Source organism: Dromaius novaehollandiae, chromosome 1 (genome assembly GCF_036370855.1).
Source record: "Dromaius novaehollandiae isolate bDroNov1 chromosome 1, bDroNov1.hap1, whole genome shotgun sequence".
Taxonomy (NCBI): Eukaryota; Metazoa; Chordata; class Aves; order Casuariiformes; family Dromaiidae; genus Dromaius; species Dromaius novaehollandiae.
In genome coordinates, this window is record NC_088098.1 from 116,980,557 (window position 1) to 117,002,208 (window position 21,652).

At 39.6% G+C, this 21,652-nt stretch overlaps 1 protein-coding gene across 1 annotated transcript in view; it reads right to left on the minus strand.

Annotated features, from left to right (window-relative positions):
* The window catches only part of PAXBP1 (PAX3 and PAX7 binding protein 1), a 28,265-nt gene extending 10,064 nt beyond the window's left edge, over window positions 1–18,201 (minus strand). Inside the window, exons 1-10 of the mRNA XM_064524260.1 lie at window positions 17,609–18,201; window positions 15,970–16,098; window positions 14,001–14,177; window positions 12,600–12,821; window positions 11,807–11,910; window positions 11,028–11,248; window positions 9,888–10,077; window positions 4,834–4,957; window positions 2,308–2,407; window positions 1,734–1,849 (exon numbers count right to left, since the gene is read on the minus strand). Coding sequence (XP_064380330.1) covers window positions 1,734–1,849; window positions 2,308–2,407; window positions 4,834–4,957; window positions 9,888–10,077; window positions 11,028–11,248; window positions 11,807–11,910; window positions 12,600–12,821; window positions 14,001–14,177; window positions 15,970–16,098; window positions 17,609–18,155 — 1,930 coding nt within the window. The 5' untranslated portion in view covers window positions 18,156–18,201. The remainder of the gene's footprint in view (window positions 1–1,733; window positions 1,850–2,307; window positions 2,408–4,833; window positions 4,958–9,887; window positions 10,078–11,027; window positions 11,249–11,806; window positions 11,911–12,599; window positions 12,822–14,000; window positions 14,178–15,969; window positions 16,099–17,608) is intronic.
* Between the last annotated feature and the right edge of the window lie 3,451 nt (window positions 18,202–21,652).

Below are 21,652 nucleotides of genomic sequence, written 5' to 3' on the forward strand. Positions count from 1 at the left end.
TAGCTTTATTTTAGCCAGTCATTTCTGCTGTGGCCACACAGTATTAAATGTTAAGTTACAGCAGTTACCTGCATATGACTAATATTAGTACACACAACAGGCATAGAGAGGGCTGAGGGAACATCACGTCATACAAACACACTTTTCACACTGGGATCTAGAAAAGATGCTCAGTCTACAAAAAAAATTAGGAGGCCCAAGGTGCATCCTTCTGTCCCATATAGCTCACTGCTGATTATGGACTATGGACTAACGTAAGAGCTATGAATGATAAAGAAAAGCTTTAGAAATGTAACAGTTATTTAAAAACTGACAAAACTCGTACAGAAAGCTTTCATACATATAAGAGCATCAAGTTACAAAAAGCAATTCAGCCACACTGAATTTTTAATCTATATCATTTAACTTCGTGAAGTTAACTATAGCACCTAACAACTCCGAACAGATGCTTTATTTAATCAAAACAGCTCTCTACTTGCATCCACAATTTTGGTGGATCAACCAGCTGAAGTTATACAGAACATTTGCCCCTTTGAAGGATCCAACTGCTTGACAATTCATTTAAATGCTTCTCTTAACCTGTTCATACTTTATGCCTCCACAACCAGCTACAGCACTGAGTTCAGCATTTTTATCTCTGTGAAGAGTGACTTGTTTATTTTAAACCTATCTGATCACTTCATTTCCCTTAAGCTCTCACAATATAAAGTACAAAAGGTGTTCTCAGATCTCCAAATATTTTTATTCTAGTACCATAAAACCCCATTTACCTTCTGCCATCCTTTTCCTAGTTGAAGAGTCCAGAACCTTCATCTCTCCTCATACACATACAAAACTAGCCTGCATATGTGGTTCTCACTGCTCCCCTTCTCTGCATTTCTTGTAATCTGATTAAGTTCTCTTTAATGAGATATGGTAATAACTGTACTCGGGTTGAAGATGAGAAGGTAGCAGGATTACAACTACTGCTTTAACAGTAACCTCTAGCATTCTGTTTGCCTTTTATCTGCCACCGTTAAAGCTGACTGTTCCATCAGACTATCTGCACTTCCCCCAAAATCTCAAGATTCTTGCAATTCCCCCAATGCTCAAGAGACATTAGCTTAATTTACAACCCCATTCATTGCATAATTACAGTAACAGTTACTTTGAGCAAACTAGTCATAAAACTGCAGATAAATTTAAAATCTGTCAGCACTATGAGAACTTTCTGCAATGTTCTACAGTCAACATTGTTCTTTAACTTCTGCAAAGTTTGTCAGGCTGTAACAAGAATCTATAAAAGTGTTGTCACTGCATTTGTAGACACTTATGCAAAACTCCAGAATATATTTCCTCACAAGCAACAACAATTTTCCCAAAGTACTGAAATCTTCAAAATTCTACATGTAAAGCAAAATAATGTGTTAGCATATAACCAATTCTCCGTAGATTTTTGGAGAGTGATAAATCATGTTCCAAACAGAGAACACTTGGTATTCACTGAAGATACAGAAGTAGGTTTGAATGAAATAGAAAGCATATCACTACAGATGGGATATTTAGTTAGCAGCAAACTGCACAACAGGCTAGCTTAAAGGAGTATCGTGGTCACACTGATGATCTAGCAAGGAACATTTCCCAAACTTTCACCAAAATACAGTGAAATATATATGTGGGGCTGCTTCTGAGCTGATTTTTTCTTAGCTGAATTTTCTGTGTTTTATTACATAAGCCTCAGTTGTTTTTCTAACCTCGCTCCATATTGAAGTTTGTAATATCTGTTGAAGTTTCCTCATCATCGCTGGAAAGGCCTTCAAGGTGATCGGCCATCTTCCCGGTTTGCTCTCTCGCTTGTCTACGACGGGCTCTGAAAAGGTGCAGCAGCATGAAACAGCTATTACATTTTTTCCTGTATAATAAACAGACCTGTCTAAGCTTGTCCTAACTTCTAATGTAAGGAGTGAAAACAACTTTCACTATTTTGCTGTCTCAAACGGGAGGGAAGAGAAACCAGCAGAGATCATGCAGATACTGAATGGGTTTATTATATTTTCTTTCAGTGATTTAAACCAGCATTATTTAAAATGGCCACCTGTTTTGTACATTTACATGATAAGTGGGGTTATTTAGGGATACCCCTGCCCAGCATTCCAGCTTAAGTATTTTCTTCCTTCCCTATTGCTTCTGTCTAGCTTGTAAGCTCTCCAGGAAAGGAGCAGATCTTGCTGTCTCCATTACGTGTCACACAAGACTTCTGCCTCATTGATAATTGTATTCTGCAAGCTGGCAAAAAGTCCTAATGGATAAGAAATCTCAGCACTCTACCTTCTAGCCTCTCTTTCTGCAGTCCGCCGCTTCACTTGTTCTTGATAGAGCGCTCTGTCTCGTCCAAAAGAATCAAGATTTGGTGCCATCAGTGCTTTATCTGTAAAATTATATTGATGAAAATTAAAATGCTTATCTACAAGTATATAATGTGTTGTAGGCAGTTTCACAAGAGCCCTTTACCTACTCAAAACCGAGTTGTAATTTGAAGTAGAAACTTGAGGTTTTCAAAAAGATGCACCCTGAAGCCTGAATTCACAAGTCTAGAGGTTAAAAGAGGAAGTAATGGAATTTGGAAAAATCTCCACTTAAGTCAAGCAGAAGACTGTTTTCACCATACTTCACTCTTGTCCCTCTCATAACAATGCTCAACTATAAAGTCAACAGTTTTAACAGAAACTGCCTAAATTGAATGGTCCAAGAAATAAATGCTGCTTACATAAATGTGTTCAGCATATGCATCTTTCGAAAATAAAGTGAGCAAAAATGAAGGCAGAGAAGAGTGACCAGAGCTAAAATATATGATATTTCAGAGTTCTATACATATGGTATCTCTCACTGAAATAAAGTTTGTATTCTTTAGATTACCCAAGATTTCAAATGCATCAAAATCTACTAGAAAATAAATCTTCTCCCCTCCCCTTTCTAAACAGCAATTCAATAATAGACCATTCTGATTACAGAAAACAAGACAGCTAATCAGGAAAGCTGATTAGTGACCAGCAGGCAGGCCTAAAAAAAGTTTCCAGTTTATCCTTTCTAGGTAAATTCTTAAAAGTGGAATGGGTATTAGTCAGCACTCAAGTCCACTCATTAAAATATAAACATGAAAATTAAAAAAAAAAAGCCTATCCAAATTACAGGAGTAGATTTACATGTTCTAACTAAATTGATTTACAAATCCATCATTAAAAAAAATATTAATGATGATCTGGGTCAGTACTATAATTCCACAAAAGAAATACTAAAAACTTTAACATATGGATGAAGCCATCATTTGTCCAATTTTAAAAGTGTTATTCAAAGAGGAGCTACATGTCTTTACAAAAAAGTAAAGCAGATGCTGGCAACCAAATTTAAATCCACCTCTAGCCCTTTAGTAGTGCTCTGATGGGTTGTATGAAAAGCAGACTGCCTACATCTGCAACAAACATCACATCCAGACTGGCATCTATTCCTAGCTTCTGTGATAATTTAAAGGACAGAACTGAACTATTTCAAGAGAGAGCCCATTCTCAGGACTCACAGATATACAGGTAATATCTCCCTTTAAAACCCAACCTTGACAATGACAATTATTCCTATCCTACAATCACATCCTGGTCCAACATAGTCCATTTAAGCTTCTTTTAAGAAACTGCTTACAGCACAATAGGCTTCTGGTCGTCACAACAGCATTTTCATGGTAAAACTGCAAGGGCTACACATGACACCTGGGGCTCCAAATAAAGTCCTAAAAGGAGCATTTATGCTGACCACTCTTGTAAAGGAATGACCAGCTCTGAGGCCCTAAAGCTTTAATACAAGCTCAGAAAATTATTTCTAATGGTATTTACACATCGTGACAGATCAGGAAACAGCTTTTACTGCATTACTGAATTTCAGGTCGGCAATAGCACAGGAAAAAAATCCATTTTTAAAAACAGGAGGCTCTCCAAAACTGAAAGGAGACTAGTATTAATGGGACATTTTACCCATCATATAATGCTGAACTATACATTCCTCCTCAAAGAAAAGTATATTTTTATCCAAGTTACTGTTTACATTTTTGTAGAGTTTTACATACCAAGAGTGATCATCACAAAAAAACCCTCCTCAACAAGAATCCCCTATCCCCACACTCACAATGAGAGGGTGTTTTGACTGGCTAATTTTAAAATATATTTCACACATAGGATCACTTTCTATTCGTCTGATTTTTAACAATGGCAACAGTCTCTTCCGGATCCTTAACTTTAATAGCTAGGTGTCTGAAATAGCTAGGTGTCTGAAATAAAATACTTATGCTGCCTACAGAATAATGTTTAAAAAAAAAAAAAAAAAAAAAAAAAAAAAAAAAAAAAAAAAAAAAAAAAAAAAAAAAAAAAAAAAAAAAAAAAAAAAAAAACAACCAAACCTCTCTAGCACAATTCTTCAGGGCTTTGTATAGAATTAGCTGTAGACCTTACAGGAAATTTACAATTTCAACTAGGTCAAAATAAAGGTCCTAACACAAGCAGAAAATCTGAAGTCACATGCTGCTGCTGCTGCTGCTACTACTACCACCACCACTCATACATTTTGAGTGCTAGGAAAGAGAAAATATAGTTAAGATTGACAGAAAGGAGAGATGAAGTCAGAGTTAGAGTAGCTTTGAGTTTAAAACAAAACAGATTAGAGAACTTTTAAGCTAAACTTGCTTCTACCCATCTCAAGAGTAAGGACAAGCTTTAAGACAGTCATACTTTAACATTTAAATTTAAATTTAGCCATACTAAGTAAACAAGGTTGTTTAATGAATAATAAAAACCTTCAAGATGGACTGACTTGAATGGCTTGAAAACTCCGAAGATTCATCTTTAATATCATCTTGTCGTCTTTGGACAAGGCGGGAAGCTCGCTGTTTGTACAGCTGGTGCATTGCGGATTCAAGTTCGTTAATCAGAGGCACCTGTAAAAATACAACACACTACGTAATATCGAATTCTTCAGGTGCTTAGTTTTCTGGGGTACCATACTATTCCGAAGCATAAGGCTGTCACTGTACTTCTAGTAGCACAAACTATTTTCTTTTACTCGTTTGTATCACTTGGACCAGTAAATATTTCAGGTTGAAGAAAAAGCATGCATTTAACAATGTTGATAGCTTTCAACTGTAGCAGTAACGTTCTGAAAGTAATTTCTGTTGATTGAATGAGTCTGCACAGTAAGACGATTGTTTTAGAGAGCGTAAAATGTAATTTCAAGTACTCTTTGTGAATTTTTGAGTGCACTTAAATACTGTGCCAGGCTAATACTTACAATTCACAGACCTCATTATTTCCACTCTATTTTTAAATCAGACTATAGTAATATTCTATTAGGTTAATGAGAAAACAACCTGACTGTATACAGTGAAAAGACAAGGCATAAATCTAACCTCCTGAAGCTAGCAGGTATTGTTTTGCTACAACACCTATTAGCACATGTTGAAACATTACTGTAATTTAATAAAGCAAGTGCATAAACATGTTATGCCAACAGGTACTTCAGTTCAATAAAGTTTTACTCAAGCCTATCATTAAAATCAAAATTATAAAATTTCTGTGAGTTATGCATTAATTATAACCTTTGACAAATATAGACTTAAGCTAAATCAGATCTGCTATTCTTTTTTAAAAAATGTGGATGAAATTTCAGTAGTAATTGTAACAAAAATATCTATTATAGCAACTAGGAATTTCCAGACATTAGACAGCAGATTCGCTGCTCACTTTTGTAGATTCATGTCTTGGGACAAGTTGAAATTAGATCATTACAAATATTCAAATGTAACACAGAACTTTTCACAAACTCTTAAACTGGAAAGGTCAAGTCCTGTAACTCAGTTCTTTTTGGTACAAACACTTATGCTGTATCCTCCTTACCTCCAAGACATATGTTTAGTCCACAGTCTTCCATTTTTTTAGGTCAAATATTTCATTGCTGCCTACCATCCAAGATTATGGGGTATTTTTTAAACAAAAAAATAAAATCATAAATTGCTTCCTTATCTAATTTAGAACAGGACATCCGTAGTTATTAAAAATTCCCCTTCAGCAAAATTTAAATTATGAGATTATACCTGCAGGGCCATTTCTGCTATCCAAGAATGATACACACATCAGAAGAGATATTAAAAGCAAAGAATTATTAGCTCTTTAGGGTATAAGTTGGACTACAAGGCCAAAAAAACCCCACAAAACACTCCCTACCAACTCCAAATACACAGAACATGTTGGGGGGAAAGAATAGGGCGTAGAGGAAGACAAGAGGGAGAGCGAAAATCCCAGGGTTGGAAGTCTGAATTCAGAATTTAAGACAATTTTGAAGACAGATTTAATCAAACAACATATTGGTTTTACTGTAGTTTGTCACAGAAAATAGCTTCTTCTTGTAAGTATCTAAATGGAATTCTAGAACTGAAAAGTTAAATTGGTTTTTTTGAAATAACCCATAATTTTTTTCTGTAACCATCCGAGTTTCTTTCTATAATTGCCTCAGCATTAAAAGAAGTCAGCTACACATTCAAATATGTGGATCTATTCAAAATATTTTCCATTTACAACCTAAGAAACTTAGAAGTTATTCTTTTACAGTCACTACTGTGGTTGATGAGTGACTGACAATTTCACTACCTACTATAAAGTTATAATCTTCATTCATTCACTGTTTTGTTTAGTCGATACTTTAAATTCAGTGATTTTTTAAAAATTTTACTTCCAATGTAAATAGTGCAGGAGGAAAAATGCAAAGGTTTCAGAACATTTAGATCACAAAATGCTTTAACCTACAACTCCTCGCAGTGTGTTTTGAAAGATTGCTTTTGCAGGTAGAGTAACAGTTCACCTAACCATGTTGTCAAAGGTAAGCTAAGAAAAATTCAGTCCTTCCCTAGCTCTTGCATATGCTTAGATTCAAAAAGTAAAGACACTACTACCACTTTCTAGCCTTCTCAGAAAGCAAAATTTTGACAATATTTATTTGTGAAAGAACAACTGGTCATGCAAGCATCCTCCATTCCACTGATTTTATCATTTACGGGAAACAAATATACAGGATTTGACATTTCTATTGCCTGTCTTTAAAATTTGCATAACAGCTGCCTGTTTATACTCTCCATTGCACCTTAGCAACGAGCAATACATGTCTAACATTCAGAATCTCTTCAAAACAGAATACAAACAAAACTTTTGTTTGGGAGGAGGTGGGACACAAAGGGTTAAACATGTTGAAGAGGTGTAAGAATAAGGTGGTGGGGGAAGAAACTCCACTTTACAATAGTATTTTTTGTTTTCCAAAACTCAGTCAATGAACATACACAGAAACTCTAGGAGAATTGACTCTTTCTGAATATGGTAAGTATATTATGATTGCATTAGTGCTTGTTCAGCGAAACACTTTCTCATCCGGCCACTATCAATGTGAATTTGACTAACAACATGGTCATGACCAGGCCTAATAAAACAAAGAAAAAGTATCAAAGTATCATATGGGGGGAAGGTCCTAATATTTTATATATAAAAAAAAGTGTTTTTTTTAAATGCATACATACATACACACACACATACATTATATATGTGTATATACACACATATATATTTTATATAAATATATAAAAATATTTAAAGCAAGTGTCTGTGTGTGGTTAAATATACACACGCACAAGCCACACACAGACACTTGCTTTAAATAGCAAAATAGCCAGTACCACAGGTTCTACAAAAAAGTTGAAGGTAGTTTACCTCTACAGAAAGATTATCTTCCTGCTGTATTTTATTACTTTATTTAAATAATAATAATAAAAAATATTACTTTTGCTCCCCCTCCCACCCTTTAAAAAACAAAATCAAGGCCAAGAAAAAAAATAAACAAAAAACCCACACTTGCTATATCCTGTGGGCCACTGTTTTTGAATTTCATAGTACTTTCGTCATGCTGAAAGCACTGAATTCCAAAACAGATTGTGTGGCCAAAGAACTGAGGAATACATAGAATTTTATAGTTAGTGTAATGCTCCAGTTAAACTGACCACATCACAGCCTAGTTCTGCAACTCACTGTGTGTACAGGTACTTCAGCAACATCCGAGCGAAACCAGTAAAACTCTGAATGCCCTTAAGAAGCACTAGATTGATAAAAAGCACATCTTTTCAAGTTCACGGGACTGCCATTTGGGGTATTTTTGGAGGGTACAAATGTAGCACCCTTAGAAGAGCAGCTATCAGGAAAGCAAAGGCACATTGTAAGAAAGCAACTTAACAAGCCTATTTGTTAAATTATCAGCAGCTAATCTGTTGCATCATGGCTAGAATTGATTTCCTAGTATAACTAGGTAGGTCTTCTACAAACTGAACTGAATTTGTCACATTATTAGTAGTAAACTTCCCTGGTTTATAAAAAATTTAGGAGACTAAAGGGCTTGGTTTATACCCAAAAAGGTGCTTTCTAAAACAACTGGTTTAAACAAAATATTTTTAGCAAGACAGTGTGGACAGTCATACAGACAACATCCATGCATAGCCTACACTTACTACAACAGAAATCTAACAAAAAGTACTTTAAAAAACAAACAATGAATGGAAATACAGATATTCCACTTGTCTTCTAAAATACAAATTCATCTAAGAAGCAAAAATATGAATAGTTATCTCTAAATAAGAACTTAGGCATCTGGGCAACCAGCACTGATGGAGCAGCAGAGAAGTCACCTTTATTATCCATGATTAGCTAGCACCAGTAGAGGCTCAGGATGCTTCTGCTTCCTGAAGCAGATAATGCTTCTTCAGTGAAGAGCACTTATAGTAAGTGATCAATGAGCTGAGTGAATTAACTGGTCCACAATTCCATCGGTTTGTTCATGATTGATGGTGATTCTCTAGTTTACAGGTTTGAAGATGAGCATTTCCCAAAACCATTAATATTGGGCAACTACTGTATAACTGATTAGCAACCAGAATGCTTCTATTTTCTTCTTCCTCACCTACCAAGATAAGTGAAGGAGAACAGTAACTTTAACTACTCAACTTACATAATTCTGACAGCTAACGTAATAAGATACCATATTATTGTATCAAATAAGTCAGAAGACAACAAAGGAATAGTCTGTACTGCTAACTGAATTTTAAAGTTCCTGTAAACAGTTAATTTATTTACCAGATTTAAGAAGTTCATATAGAAACACGCCATTTAACTATATACATCAAACTAAGTAATTAAATTGTAATGAACAGCATAAGGAAGAGAGACTAAGTTCTCTAGTTAAAAATATACAGGAGGATTGTACTACATGGAAGATGTATACTTTTAAGTTTGGGTGGCTCCAGCCAGCAACACTAGTTTTAGAATTTTTCTCCTCCAGATACCAGAGCACTACCAGACATATGAAATTGATTGGCAGGAGGAAGTTAACAATAACACACAAAATACAAATCTTTGTTATTGTGTTTATAAAGCATTCCATAAACTAGTTGTTGTAATTCAGCCCATTTTTTTGGCCAAGTATTTGTTAACCTGATACCCAACATACGAAAAAAGCAGAATCTGCGCAAAGTTCAAGTGCCATATCATCTACCATAACGCGAAAGATTAGATAATCCAAAAATGTTTTTAGGCTATCTAAAGTCAGCATTATGTTCCAGCAGGAAATACACCAGTGATCTGTCCTACTGTAAAAGACAGCTTTTTTGATAGCTAACTCAGCATGATGTAAAGTTATCTTTTCAACACTTGAATAACCAAACCTTTAGAAGAAAATGTTCTCAGGGAACTTTTTTCGAAAGGGGAGCTGTGTGGTTTGGCATGTACTATGATTCCCTACTTTTTTTTTTTATTGAAAAAAGATGAATGTTTTTGCATCCTTACCTTTTCACTGAAACACTCAAGCAAGTCTTGGACATACCCTCGCATTTCTTGCAAAAACTTATACTGTTCACCAATACCCCCAGAAGACCCTTCTAATCTTTCAATTGCCTTGGTAGAGTCCTCTCGGCTTTGCTGATGTTTCTCATATTGCTGCCGATTAGCTTTGTGCAATTCTTTCATAGAGTCCAACCTGAGGGGCAATGAATAAATATCAAATTTACATCCAAAAGTCTACGTATTTCAGACTGTTGAGATATTAAACACACATTGCAAGTTCCAGGTCTATATATGGGAAATATTTTAAAGAAACATTCTCCAACTTTTAATTTACCACTCTCTCCCCTCTCTACCTAAAAAGCAAGGCTAATGGCTTAAATTAATTAGCTAGGCAGTGCAATGCACTGAGCTTAGTCGACTCCTATGAACTTCCACAGGAGTTGAAAGCACTTAGAACATTGCAAGGCTGACCCTAAAGGAAAAGCAGGGAGGAAGCTTTTATGGCTTGCCTATCAAAAAAAGTATACGAACTATATTTCATGTAAAGTCATCCTCCTCTAGTAACTTGATTTACTGACTAACAAAGTTTGTAACACTACAAGGGGCATACAAACCGATTTTGAGGACAAGTAATGGGCAAGTTGTTCATTACAAACGATTTCTCCCTGCAGTTCTGTTGTTCATTCAGTAGGACCTTTTCCGTACCTGACAAGCAGATTACAATGTTTAAACCAAAAAAAATCTTTTTAGACTAAAACCTAAATTCTTTACCTATTCAGGGGAAAAACCTGATTTACAGTTTAATAATGTTACTTCACAAGCTAAAGACCTCACTGGCCTTTCAATTCTTGACTATAAGACTGTGCAGTGTCCAGAAGATGCAACTCAGACCTGTCTTCAACAAGATCAATGGCCACATATTTAAAGCTTTACTTCCAGAGAAGCAATCCAAGGAGATTTTCGAAAAAGTGTCAATGTCATCTTCACTTTGGGGTTTTTTTGTTTTGTTTTTTGTTAATGGATGTGCCAGTCAGTACTTTTCCAGCGATGAAACTCTGCATTTGCTCACCGAGACTAAAAGGTGCCTGAGGAACAGAAAGCTAGGGGACAGGTCTTTAAGTCTAGAAAGATGGTCTGTCCTACCTGTCTTTAAGCTGTTTCTTTACCAAATCAATAGTAACAGGAGTCATCTCATTACTGGGAGTTTTGAAAGGAACTGTATTATCTGTTTTTTGAGACTTGGTTTCCGATGATCCATACGCAGCGTAAGTGTATGGAATGCCATATGATGAACCATAAGACAGTGTCTGGTAAGTGTTCTGGTAGTACAGATTATTCACTTCAGCAGGCTGACTTGGTTGAACCTATAGAAAGATGGCATGTGATCAAACTATATTAGACTTTAAAGAAAGGAAAAACTTATTTTGTTTCACATCTCAAACCTTGCAAAATGAAAAATGTAGGCAGATACACATTAACGTAATTATCACCAGGACTTAAATGAACTGTAGAGACATATGGCAGGACCTGCTGCAAATTCCGGCTCTATGTTTATGCTGCAACAAAAATGCAACAGCAAAGCAGCACACCCTGTTACAGCACAGACTCCACAAACCCACTGATAAACAGGAACAAAGGTCTTTTCAAAAGTGGCATTATTCTAGCTCTATTCTAGGCTGCAAATAAATGCTGGTTAACAGCACAAAAAATGATCAATACCTAATCTAGAACAGAGAGAGACTAAAGAAACAAATGCCACTGGACACCTAAAATCTAAATTCTCACTTCATTTTAAGGAATATCAGAAATTCCAGACTAATCTACTCAGATGAAGCTGCCTTCTGTAAACTACTGAAGTTTGTAATGGATTTAGCCAATACATGCAAAAACAAAACAGAAAAGGTTCACAACTAAATACATACCTGAGGTATGTTGATTCCTTTCCGTATCTGTTCTTGCTCCCATCTACTGAGTTCTTCATCCTGCTCCCCTGTCACCAGTGCTTCATCATCGCTTCCCTCAATACCTGAACTCAAGTGAAACAAACGGGCAACAAAAAGGAGAAGATAATATATTCATAGTGATGGACATGTTGAAAGACATGCTCCAGTGGGAACATGGAGTTCAGTGCATTCTCCCTCCCTCTTCGCAAGGAACTAAGGATGCTAGTCTGAAGTATGATCACGGATGTTTCATTTCAAAAATCCAATGGATATATTTGCAATCAACTGTTGGTAAAGCTAATACTATAAACCTACATCTTAAAAATTCTCCTTTTGTCAAAGATTATTTTACCTGCTTGCCAGCAAGCAGAATACTACATTGAAGAACAAGTGCTCTTCTGGCAACTATATACACTTCCTAAAAAAAACACAGGACCAATACTGATCACATAATAATTGCTTCTAAGTGCAAGTTTGCATAAGACTGGGTAGAGCTGTATGTTTCTAGCACGGAAACTTAGTTTGTGCACATGAAATTTTATAAGCAGACTTCTTTCTGCAGTACTCAAAAAAAAAGGAAAAAAACAAAAAAAACAGAACATAATTCCAGATTTACATCTAGTAAGTACTGTATGCTACATAGATTATAATCCTGATAGGTACTTTGGTGTTTGAAAAATGAGTTGTTTCAAAATACTGAAAGGGAGCACTTGCAAGGAAAACAGTGTGAATATTTATCAGCTGTGCAACTGTCCTTCTGAAAAGATTTTACCTATTTCCTCAGCAATCTTTTGCCTTTGGGATTTTTCCTTCACCGTAAAAACTATCCTCCTCTTCTCATCATCATCTTCATCATCACTGGCATCATTTTCGTCTTCTCGAACAAGGCGGCTTTTACCTGGTTCACTGTCAACAGGTGTAAAGTCTCCAAGTTCACGAGCCATTTGACGCTTTTTCCTAGCGGCATGAATAAAAGCAGCATCTGGAATTTCTCCTAGAGATAGATGTTTGCACCGTTAAACAACCACTGCAACCAAACAGGTATTGTGACTCCTTATTGCTCATCGTTGCTACTCTACCAACTCTTCTTTGCAAACAGCAAAGAACGAGAGAGAGACGGACACACACAGACACACACACACTTGCAAGCAAGCTACACATGCAACATTTCAGACCTTAAACTCTCAAAGTTGGGATTTTTCCCAAAACAACTTGCTCTGCTTCCATCAGCTTACATGCCACAGGAGCCTGATGTCCCTAAGGGAAATACTCCTAGAGAAGAGGAAGCCTTTTATGGGGGCTGACTACTGCAAGGGGAGGAAGGCAATAAAGGTTCTTGGCAATGCCACTCCTTGATCTGATACTGCTCTTAATTCATATATAGAATGTCTCCCCTCCCCTCCTCCCTCCAAAATTTTTTTTTGAACATCAAGAATTTTTACCGCTGCTTTGATTAGGTACACACAAAAGATTAAAGTTCAGATTCTCTTTATACTTGAAGTAACATAGTCTACTCAAACCAGCAGTATCTTTGGAAATGAAATAATATATATGCTGCACTACTTTGCAATTACCCCTTAATGGAAAAAAGATTTGGGAGTCAACTAGAGAAATTCTTTTTCCTCATATTATTGCACTCTGTGAAATACAGTCAAATCTGTGGACCGAGGACATGCAGAGGAAGTTTGTATTGGGGAGCAGGCTACCACATGAGTTAGTTAACAAGCAGTTAAACTTCCTAAAAAAATATTTTCTCAAAGTGATTTTTTTGGCCTCAGGGCCTGACAAGAATCTCATTAGACAGAATGAAGTAAAAAAACATTTGAGGTACCTTTCAGACCCGTAACTGAGACATTTAAACTGAAGACAAGGTTTCAATTGAAAGCAGTTAAAATTCACATTGAGCAACTTATCCTGAATCTAAATTGTTAGTTTATTATCACGTTGAGAGATAAATTCTTGGTTTTAACATGAAGATTAAGCATTCTGTACTGCAGCATTTTCTCACATAAGGTTTCCAAAACTGAGCAGCCGTGGAAAATGGCAGTTTCCTGAATTCTCAGATGCTGGCTACATTCCTAAGAAATATTTCTGAATCCCTCAAATATATCAGTCTGCTGTAACTGCTGGCTAAAGCATTTCTCAGTGTATCAGACATATCACAAAAACCCACCTGGGCGGAGAACATTCAGCGATGACAGAGCACTTGAAAACGCCCCACCAGCTTTTGGTTTTTCTTCTTCCTTCTCACTTTCAACTTCCATTTCTTCTTCACCTTGTTCACTGTTTGTAGTTCCATCTTCTTGACTTATATCCTTGATCCTTATATCCTTTTCTAGAGGTGGTTCAACTGTTAAGACGACAAAGCCCATCTTTCACTCTCTTTTGTAAAAACCATTCAAAAACATTTTTTAAGATCTAACGACTTGAAGTAAAAATTAAATGAAAGTGTTAAACGTTAATTTCATTGTTTAGGGACATAACCACAACACAAAAAGTGCATTTTATTAGTCACTGAAATCCTCTCAAAATGAAGTCTGGCAAAGCAGACATCCCCAAACCATTAAATATTCTATGTATAGCCAAGCATTAAAAAAGTGAGGGAACTCAAAAATTAAGATAATATGTGCAACCTTCACACAGCCTCTTATGCAAGTGATTAGAAAGCAACAGTGAAAACAAGATATTCTTTAGACATGTTTCAGCCATATGATTAAAACTCTTCAACTCAAGACTTCCACTATTTGCTCTAATGGAATGGTTGATAACAGCAGTAGGTTGCCATCATATATGTGGCCCAATATAAACCACTGTTTAGTGCTTAATTTTTCCCTAATCCAGTTCAGTGTGCATCTTGCCTGTGTTGCACCAAATCTTTGCACAAAATCAGATTCACTTCAAAAAGAACCTTTTTGTCTCCTGGGCAGGAGTGCAACATTACCCTAAGTTAGGTGGTTAATATTCAAATATAGGCAGCAGGTACAAACATCATGTAAAAAAAATGCATACTAAATACAGCTACCCAATCCAAGCTGTATTATCCAAATTTGAATTTAGCATTTTGTAACATTTGTTTAGAGAAGCCAGACCACTGATTCACTAGCAGCCATGAGGTCTCTCCACTGTATCCAAGCCAACCACAGATACCACAAAACAGATAAACAGAAAATAAACACATCTTACTTGATTTGCCCAGCATAATACAGTCTTGTGGCAAAAGCAAGAATAAAGATCCAGCTTTCCACAGATCATCTGAATGTTAGCCACAGAAATCATCTGTTTCTGCTGATACGTAGTACCACTGTACAAGCAACTCAAACATTCTAATAACAAATAACTTGTTGTCAGAGTTTTGTGATTTAAAAAAAGGCAAATTTCTACATGGGACCATGTTCAACTCTCATGCACTTCAGGTATCAGTGCAACTTCTAGATCATAAACCTTGCACTTGTGCTCATAGGGTAGCAGGTTATCACTCTGTACGTGAAACAACTGGAAGAGGAAAAGCAACCTTTACACTTTGCCAACAGGCTTTCCAAAAAGCCAACAGTAGAAGAACAATGAAGGTGAAATCCCAGGCTTTATTCCAAGATATGGAGAACTGTACATTGTTAAAAGATCCTTCTGTTCCAACACTTCCATCCTGTCATCTCAATCATCAACTATTCCCTACTTTAAGGTCCCATTCCTGAAACACACAGCTGTTGAATAATTCACTTAAAGAACAGCACACTGCTCACCCCATAATTTTGCCTTTTGAGAAGCTGCATCACAAAGACACATTCTGTCAGATAAGCACTAGCTGCAGTTCTAAACTAATTATTAAGAGGAACTCATCTGAGAAAAATAAACAGAGTCGCAATACAAAAACTACTGAGATCTGCTGACAACATGTACGAAGGTTTTTTGAAAAGTTTCAACCTTCTACATTCACTTCCACACCAGAAAGATTCAAAGAATGCTACCAGCTTCAGAACAGCATTTGTAAGGTTCAAACGAACATATTTAATGCATGCTCTATTTCAGTTCTAAATGCCTAATCCTCTAAAGAAGACTGACAGTGCATCTTGAAAACAAATCATTTGTATTTACAATACTTAATCTTTGCCATTAATAATAGTTACTGTTAGTATTGCAGTTACCATCTGTTGGAGAATTGACCTCTGTTCTAACTTTTGATTTTTCAAGATCTTCTTTGTATTCTTTCTTCAGCTGTTTTACAATCTTTTTGCTGTAACTTGATTTCTTCACTTTAAAAACTTCTTCAGTTTCTTTTAAAGAAAAGTTGAAAAACATTACATTAGACCTGCAAAGAAGTATACTTACCTAATAATTCTCTTAATTTTGTACCTAGAACAACTTAATAAGTACCACTAAGAGCATAGTTTGATGCGACTTTACACTTGCATCACTGTGGCAAAAACAGTCCCATACTATCCCTTTGGAGATTCACGCCTACCTTGCTTTTTGTTATGTTATTTTGCAAGTGCATCTCACTCATAGTACAGCCACACAAAAGCAAGGCTGAAGTTACAGGAAAGTGTACACACATTGCCTGCTTTTATCTGGCTACAGGAAATCTCTCTGTAGCAGCTGATTCTCCACTGTGACCCCAAATTTGAAAGAAAACAAGAAGCCCAAATGTCTTAGGTTAACATTCCTTTTACAGTCACACATATACACATATCAGTACAACTAATGGACAGCAGTTAGGAAATGCATTTTTTTTGATTGTACTATCAGTTTAAATGCCTGCAGAACTACAGCCTACCAAAAAGTATCCCATAAGCCAAAGAACTAAACAGCACCACAAAGTCAAAGTTTGAGGTAGGAAATCGAAGTTTCTTTTTCCAAGTAAATACTGTAATTACAATATTTCTCTCCAGATTTTAAAGTTACAAGCCTTAGAACCCAAGTTCCAGTGATTATAAGAGTAGTCCTTTTTATTTAAAAAAAAAAAAAAAAGGAAAGAAAAAAATCAAAATGCTTACTAACTGCCCTGTGGACAAAGAGCATCACAAAAACAAACTGCATGTTTTATTCGCCCTGAACTTTTGAGGTGCAATGAACTCGAGTTTTGAAGGAGTGGGGTTTTTTTTGTTTATTTTAGATGTATACTAGTTAACTCTTATCCATCATTAGATTATCCGAATGCGAGCTGACCAATTCACGAGCCTGGTACCCGCTACAGACGGGCAGCATTACTAGTCGAAGTAGTTACAAGCACGTAACAAGCACAGCTGCGCTATTCTTCTGAACGCTGGAGCCTGGACGGTTCAACCCCTTCTGCTATTCGGGGAGCTTAACCTGGCAGTCGCGGTGGACCAGCCCGGCACCAAAACACTACCGACCTCACGAGAAGCCTGCGAGGAGGGGGCCATCTGATCCGGCCTATTAGCGCCGGCCGCATGGCATGGAAACTAGCACCACGTAAAGCCACTGCAGGGACTTTTTTCGGTGGAGGGAAAAAGAAAAAAAAAAAGGAGGAGAGAAACCCCTCAGGCCTGAGGGCTACCGGGGGGGGGGGGGTCGCGGAGGGGGTGAAGAGGCCGGGCCCAGGGCCGCGCCGGCCGGCAAGCAGCGCCGTGCCACCCGCCAAACCGGAATCCAGCAGGGGAAGCGGCCCGATAAGGCACACCGCCTCGCCGCTTGGAAATACAATAATAAAAATAGCAAGAAAGGCAGGCCCCGGCCCTCTCCGGGATGGGGGGGCGGGCGGGCGGAGCGGCCCCGGCCCCGCTTCCCTTCCTGTCCCCGGCGGGCCCGGCAGCCGCCGCTCACCCTCCTCCTCGTCCTGGAAGCTGAGCAGACTGGCCCGCGGCGCCTCTTTGTTCTCCCGCGGCCGCTTCTTCTCCTTGCCGCGGCCGGGCCCCGGCAGCCCGTTGCCCTGCTGCTGCGGTGGCGGCGGGGGCAGCAGGGCGGGCGCCGGGAGCGTTCCCAGGCCGCCGCCGCCCGCCAGCCCCAGCCCCAGCCCCAGCGCCGCGCCGTAGCTGGCGGCGCAGGCGAAGGCCGCGGGGCTGCCGGGCAGGGCGAGGGGGACGCAGCCGCTCGGCAGCGGCAGGAGCCCGGGCGCCGCCGCCGCCGCCGCCAGGGCCATGGCGGCCTCGCCAGGCCCGTCCCCCGCCGCGCCAGCTGCCGCCGCCGCCGCCGGCTCCTGGGGCGGCTCCTCGTCGCGCTCCTCGTCCTCCTCCTCCGAGTCGTTCCGCTTGCGCACGTTCACCCGCCGCGCCTTGCGAAACATCCCGCTAGGCACCAACACGCCGCGCCGCGCCGCCGCCTCCCGCCGCCCCGCGCCGCGGCCCAGGCCCAGGCCCGGCTGCCCGAGCATGATAACCGCCGCGCCGGCCGCCACAGCGCCCCCTGCCGCCCGCCGTCCTCCTCGGCCCGCCCGCCGCGCCTGGGCGCCCGCCGACCATAGAGCGGCGGCGGGGCAGCGGGTAGAGCGCGCCCGGCGGGGAGCATAGAGAGCCGGGGCCAGAGCGGCCCGCCACGCCCCCTTCCCTTCGGCCGCTGCCGCCATCTTTTGTCACTGCGGGGGCGCCGGGCAGCGCCACGGGTCACGTGGCCGCGCGGCACTCGCGCGCGCGGAGTGAGGCGGGGGAGGGGCGGAGCGCGGCTCTTTTGAAAGTGCGCCATCGCGCAGAGGGGGCGCCTCGGTGAGTGTCTCGCTTGCCTTAGTCTTGTCGCGCCCTTGGCTGCGGTTTCCACAGCAGCTCGGTAACGGCGAGGGTGTTGGAGCCAGGCAACGCAGCGGTTATGTGCTGAGTGCGACCGAAGAGGGGTTGCACGCACCTGCGCAGCGTCGCCGCACGGGTCATCTCTGCCGCCTCCCAGACGCTCTCCTCAGGCTTCACTCGCTGTCTGAGCAGGGCTGCATGCTCTGGCGTCTGTCATCTGCTTTGCCGAGCCTGTGCCTGAAAGCACCTGTACTCCCTGAGGAAATTTGGGCTTCTAGCTTACAGAGGGGAAAATAATGTGATGGTCCTCTTTACCAGTGCTAAATAATAGCCCCTTCTACATGCAGCGGCCTTTAGGAAGTGGTTTTATTTTGGTTGGTGGCATCTGAGGAAGATGTCAGTCAAACTGGCCTCAGTGGCTCCTGCCTTCACTATGAGGAAAAATCATTAATTTAGTGACAGATGTCAAAAGGTCAGTGGGTGTTTTTAAAAACAGTCCCTCTGAGTACAAGTCTTGGAAAGTGAAGGGACTTCTCAGCCTTCCCATGATACCAATAAAGCTGGACTCCCTTGCAACTCTGCCAATCGCTGTTGGATTTTGTAGAGAAAGAGGTGCAGGAGGCTTAGCTGGCTCGGCAAAGCTATAGAAGCTGCTGCATTTTTTTTGTGCTGGTTTTGATCTGTATTGACTTCCCAAAAGTTACACCAGAATTACCAGTAGGAAGGAGAAGTATAAATTTACAGCTCCCATGTCCATTTTTTTCTGATATGAAAAAGATCAGCTCAAATTCCATTTGTTGGCTTATCCAAAAATCACGCATCAAGATTAAAGGCTGTGGCAAACACAGGTTGAGCCTGATATACAAAGAATGAAACCATTCTGTGTGTAAATATTAATTGCTGTAAATATATCATCAGGTACTTTAGGTTGATACTTCAGCTAATACTAAATTTTGGAGCATTGCTTAGTCAAAGTATCTTACGCTGGGCTTTAACACATTCACAAAATCACATAATTGTTTCTGCAATATGATGTTAAATGTTCTATATAGCTGCATATAGTTCACCTGTGGAAAAAACTCCACCAGCAGGACTAATACATGCATTGCTCTGAAGAAATTCTGGAAGCTTTTGTGACAAAGCCGTATAAAGTTGGAAATTGGGAGAATCTGGTTCTTGGTATCTGCTGGAGAAGGACAGATGAATTGCAAAGGCTAGTGCAATATTGATGCTGCAGATGCTACTCCTCATTGAATTCACAGGAGAATTTTTCCCCTGATTGCCAGAAAATTGCTGCAGTGCTTAGCTGGGCAGAGGAATAAGATCTCTTTTATGTGATCCCTATTCAAAACATGACAGTGTAAGAAGTCGTTGAAATTTTTCTCAGCATTAGAAAGCCCAAGGATTTATTAACCTCGTGTTTTCTTTCCAACAAGGCTAGAATCCTGTTGCTAGTTACTGTTCTGTGTGTGTGAATGTCAAGCAATAACAGTGTTACTCAGCGCTTTTTTTACTAGAGGGCACCAGAGTCTCAGAGTTAGTGAATTCACTGAAAATGATTTAGGTTTGATTTTACTAGTTTTTTAGGAGGGTTGATAACATCTATAAATTAATATGTTTGTTTATGCCAGCTCTATTTTTCCTTTTTACAGAAGTATCCTGTGCAGGATTACTCGCAAGCCAGTTTGAGAGGAGAGTGTTAGTACTCTTGCTCAGACAGTTGGAGGATGGGATTCCCAGAAAGCCAATGTGAATTATTTGCCTCTGCTTGTAATACATTCCAGGGATGTAACTTGCTTAGACATTCCTCCCAAATACTCCTACCCTTCCATCTCTGTCCACTAAGCTGCAGCTTCTGGGTATGTGACTAAGAAAAAAAATAACCGTTTTGTAACTTGTGACATAATAATGAGAGTTATCAAGATCACTAGGAATATTATTGATGTATCCATTAAGACTTTGGGAGAAGGCTGACAGTTTGTCACCAGGGTGCTGACAGATGAAACTAAGGCTTTTCAGAACCTGATTTAATAGCTCTCCAGTTGAGTTAAATTGAGTTCAGTCTCCAGCCTTCAAAACACCCATGTGCTTAAATCTGTTAATTTGCTATTGCAAATCCTCCCCATTACTTCAATAGTAGCATTGTTGATTTCAGTGGGAAAGCTCACAGTATTGAAGGTATGAGTGTATTTGAGTATTCTGAAAAATGCATTTCTCTTTCCTAGCAGAAGACTCCTTCATTGATTACAGTTCTATGAAAAGTCTTTGTTTAAAGTTGTTGAAACAAATTAATTGATTCCTCAGAATCTTAATAACTGTTCCCCTGCGTTCACGGGTTTTATCCTAGATCAAGAGAAAAAGATGTCTTGAAATCCTTCGTTGGCAATGCAAGACTGTTAAGATTTGCTCCTCCAAATCCTTTATTATACTATATGTGTGTATCCCAGGCTTAATGACATTTCACAGAAGTGTGTAAAACCTGCAGATACCGGCAAGGAGCAGACTTTGGGCCATATAAGTTGTCCTGCCCTATGTTTTTCAGAGGATAGCAATTTTCTCCTACAATGTGGCTCAAAACTGCTTGCTACATGTCTGCCAACAGCCTGGCCTCCCTTATCAGATGAGAGTCATTTGATGGAGGTTTTTTCCTTTCTCATAGGTGACAACATGAACAGAGTTTGCCATTATCACAAAAAACGCAGGCAAATTTCCTGCATTTGTGGAAATGGCAAGAGTCAGCATACCCAAAGTGCAAGAGACAATCTTTTCCCTTGGGAAAAACACCTTCATGACCATGGCGTCTCCCCTTTCAGGTGGCTTCTTGTCCAGTTCCATCCCATTGTGTGTGTGCGGCACAAGAATACCCTAATATGTGACTGGGCACCCACTATCACATAATTAAAATGCAGGGCTTCCTACCCACAGTACCCAGCCAGGGGTGGACCCATGGCGTGGTGGGGGAACACAGGGCCTCAGTCCTCTCACAGATGCACCTTCAGTTATGCTCTATGGTTGGATGCAGAGTGCATAACCCTGCCCTGCTTGCATATGAGGCTATGTTATCCAGCCCAAGTGGACCGTTCCCAACTCTGATCAAGTAGTGAAGGGCAGGGGCAACCCATCGCTCTCAGTTCATCTCTGAGTAACT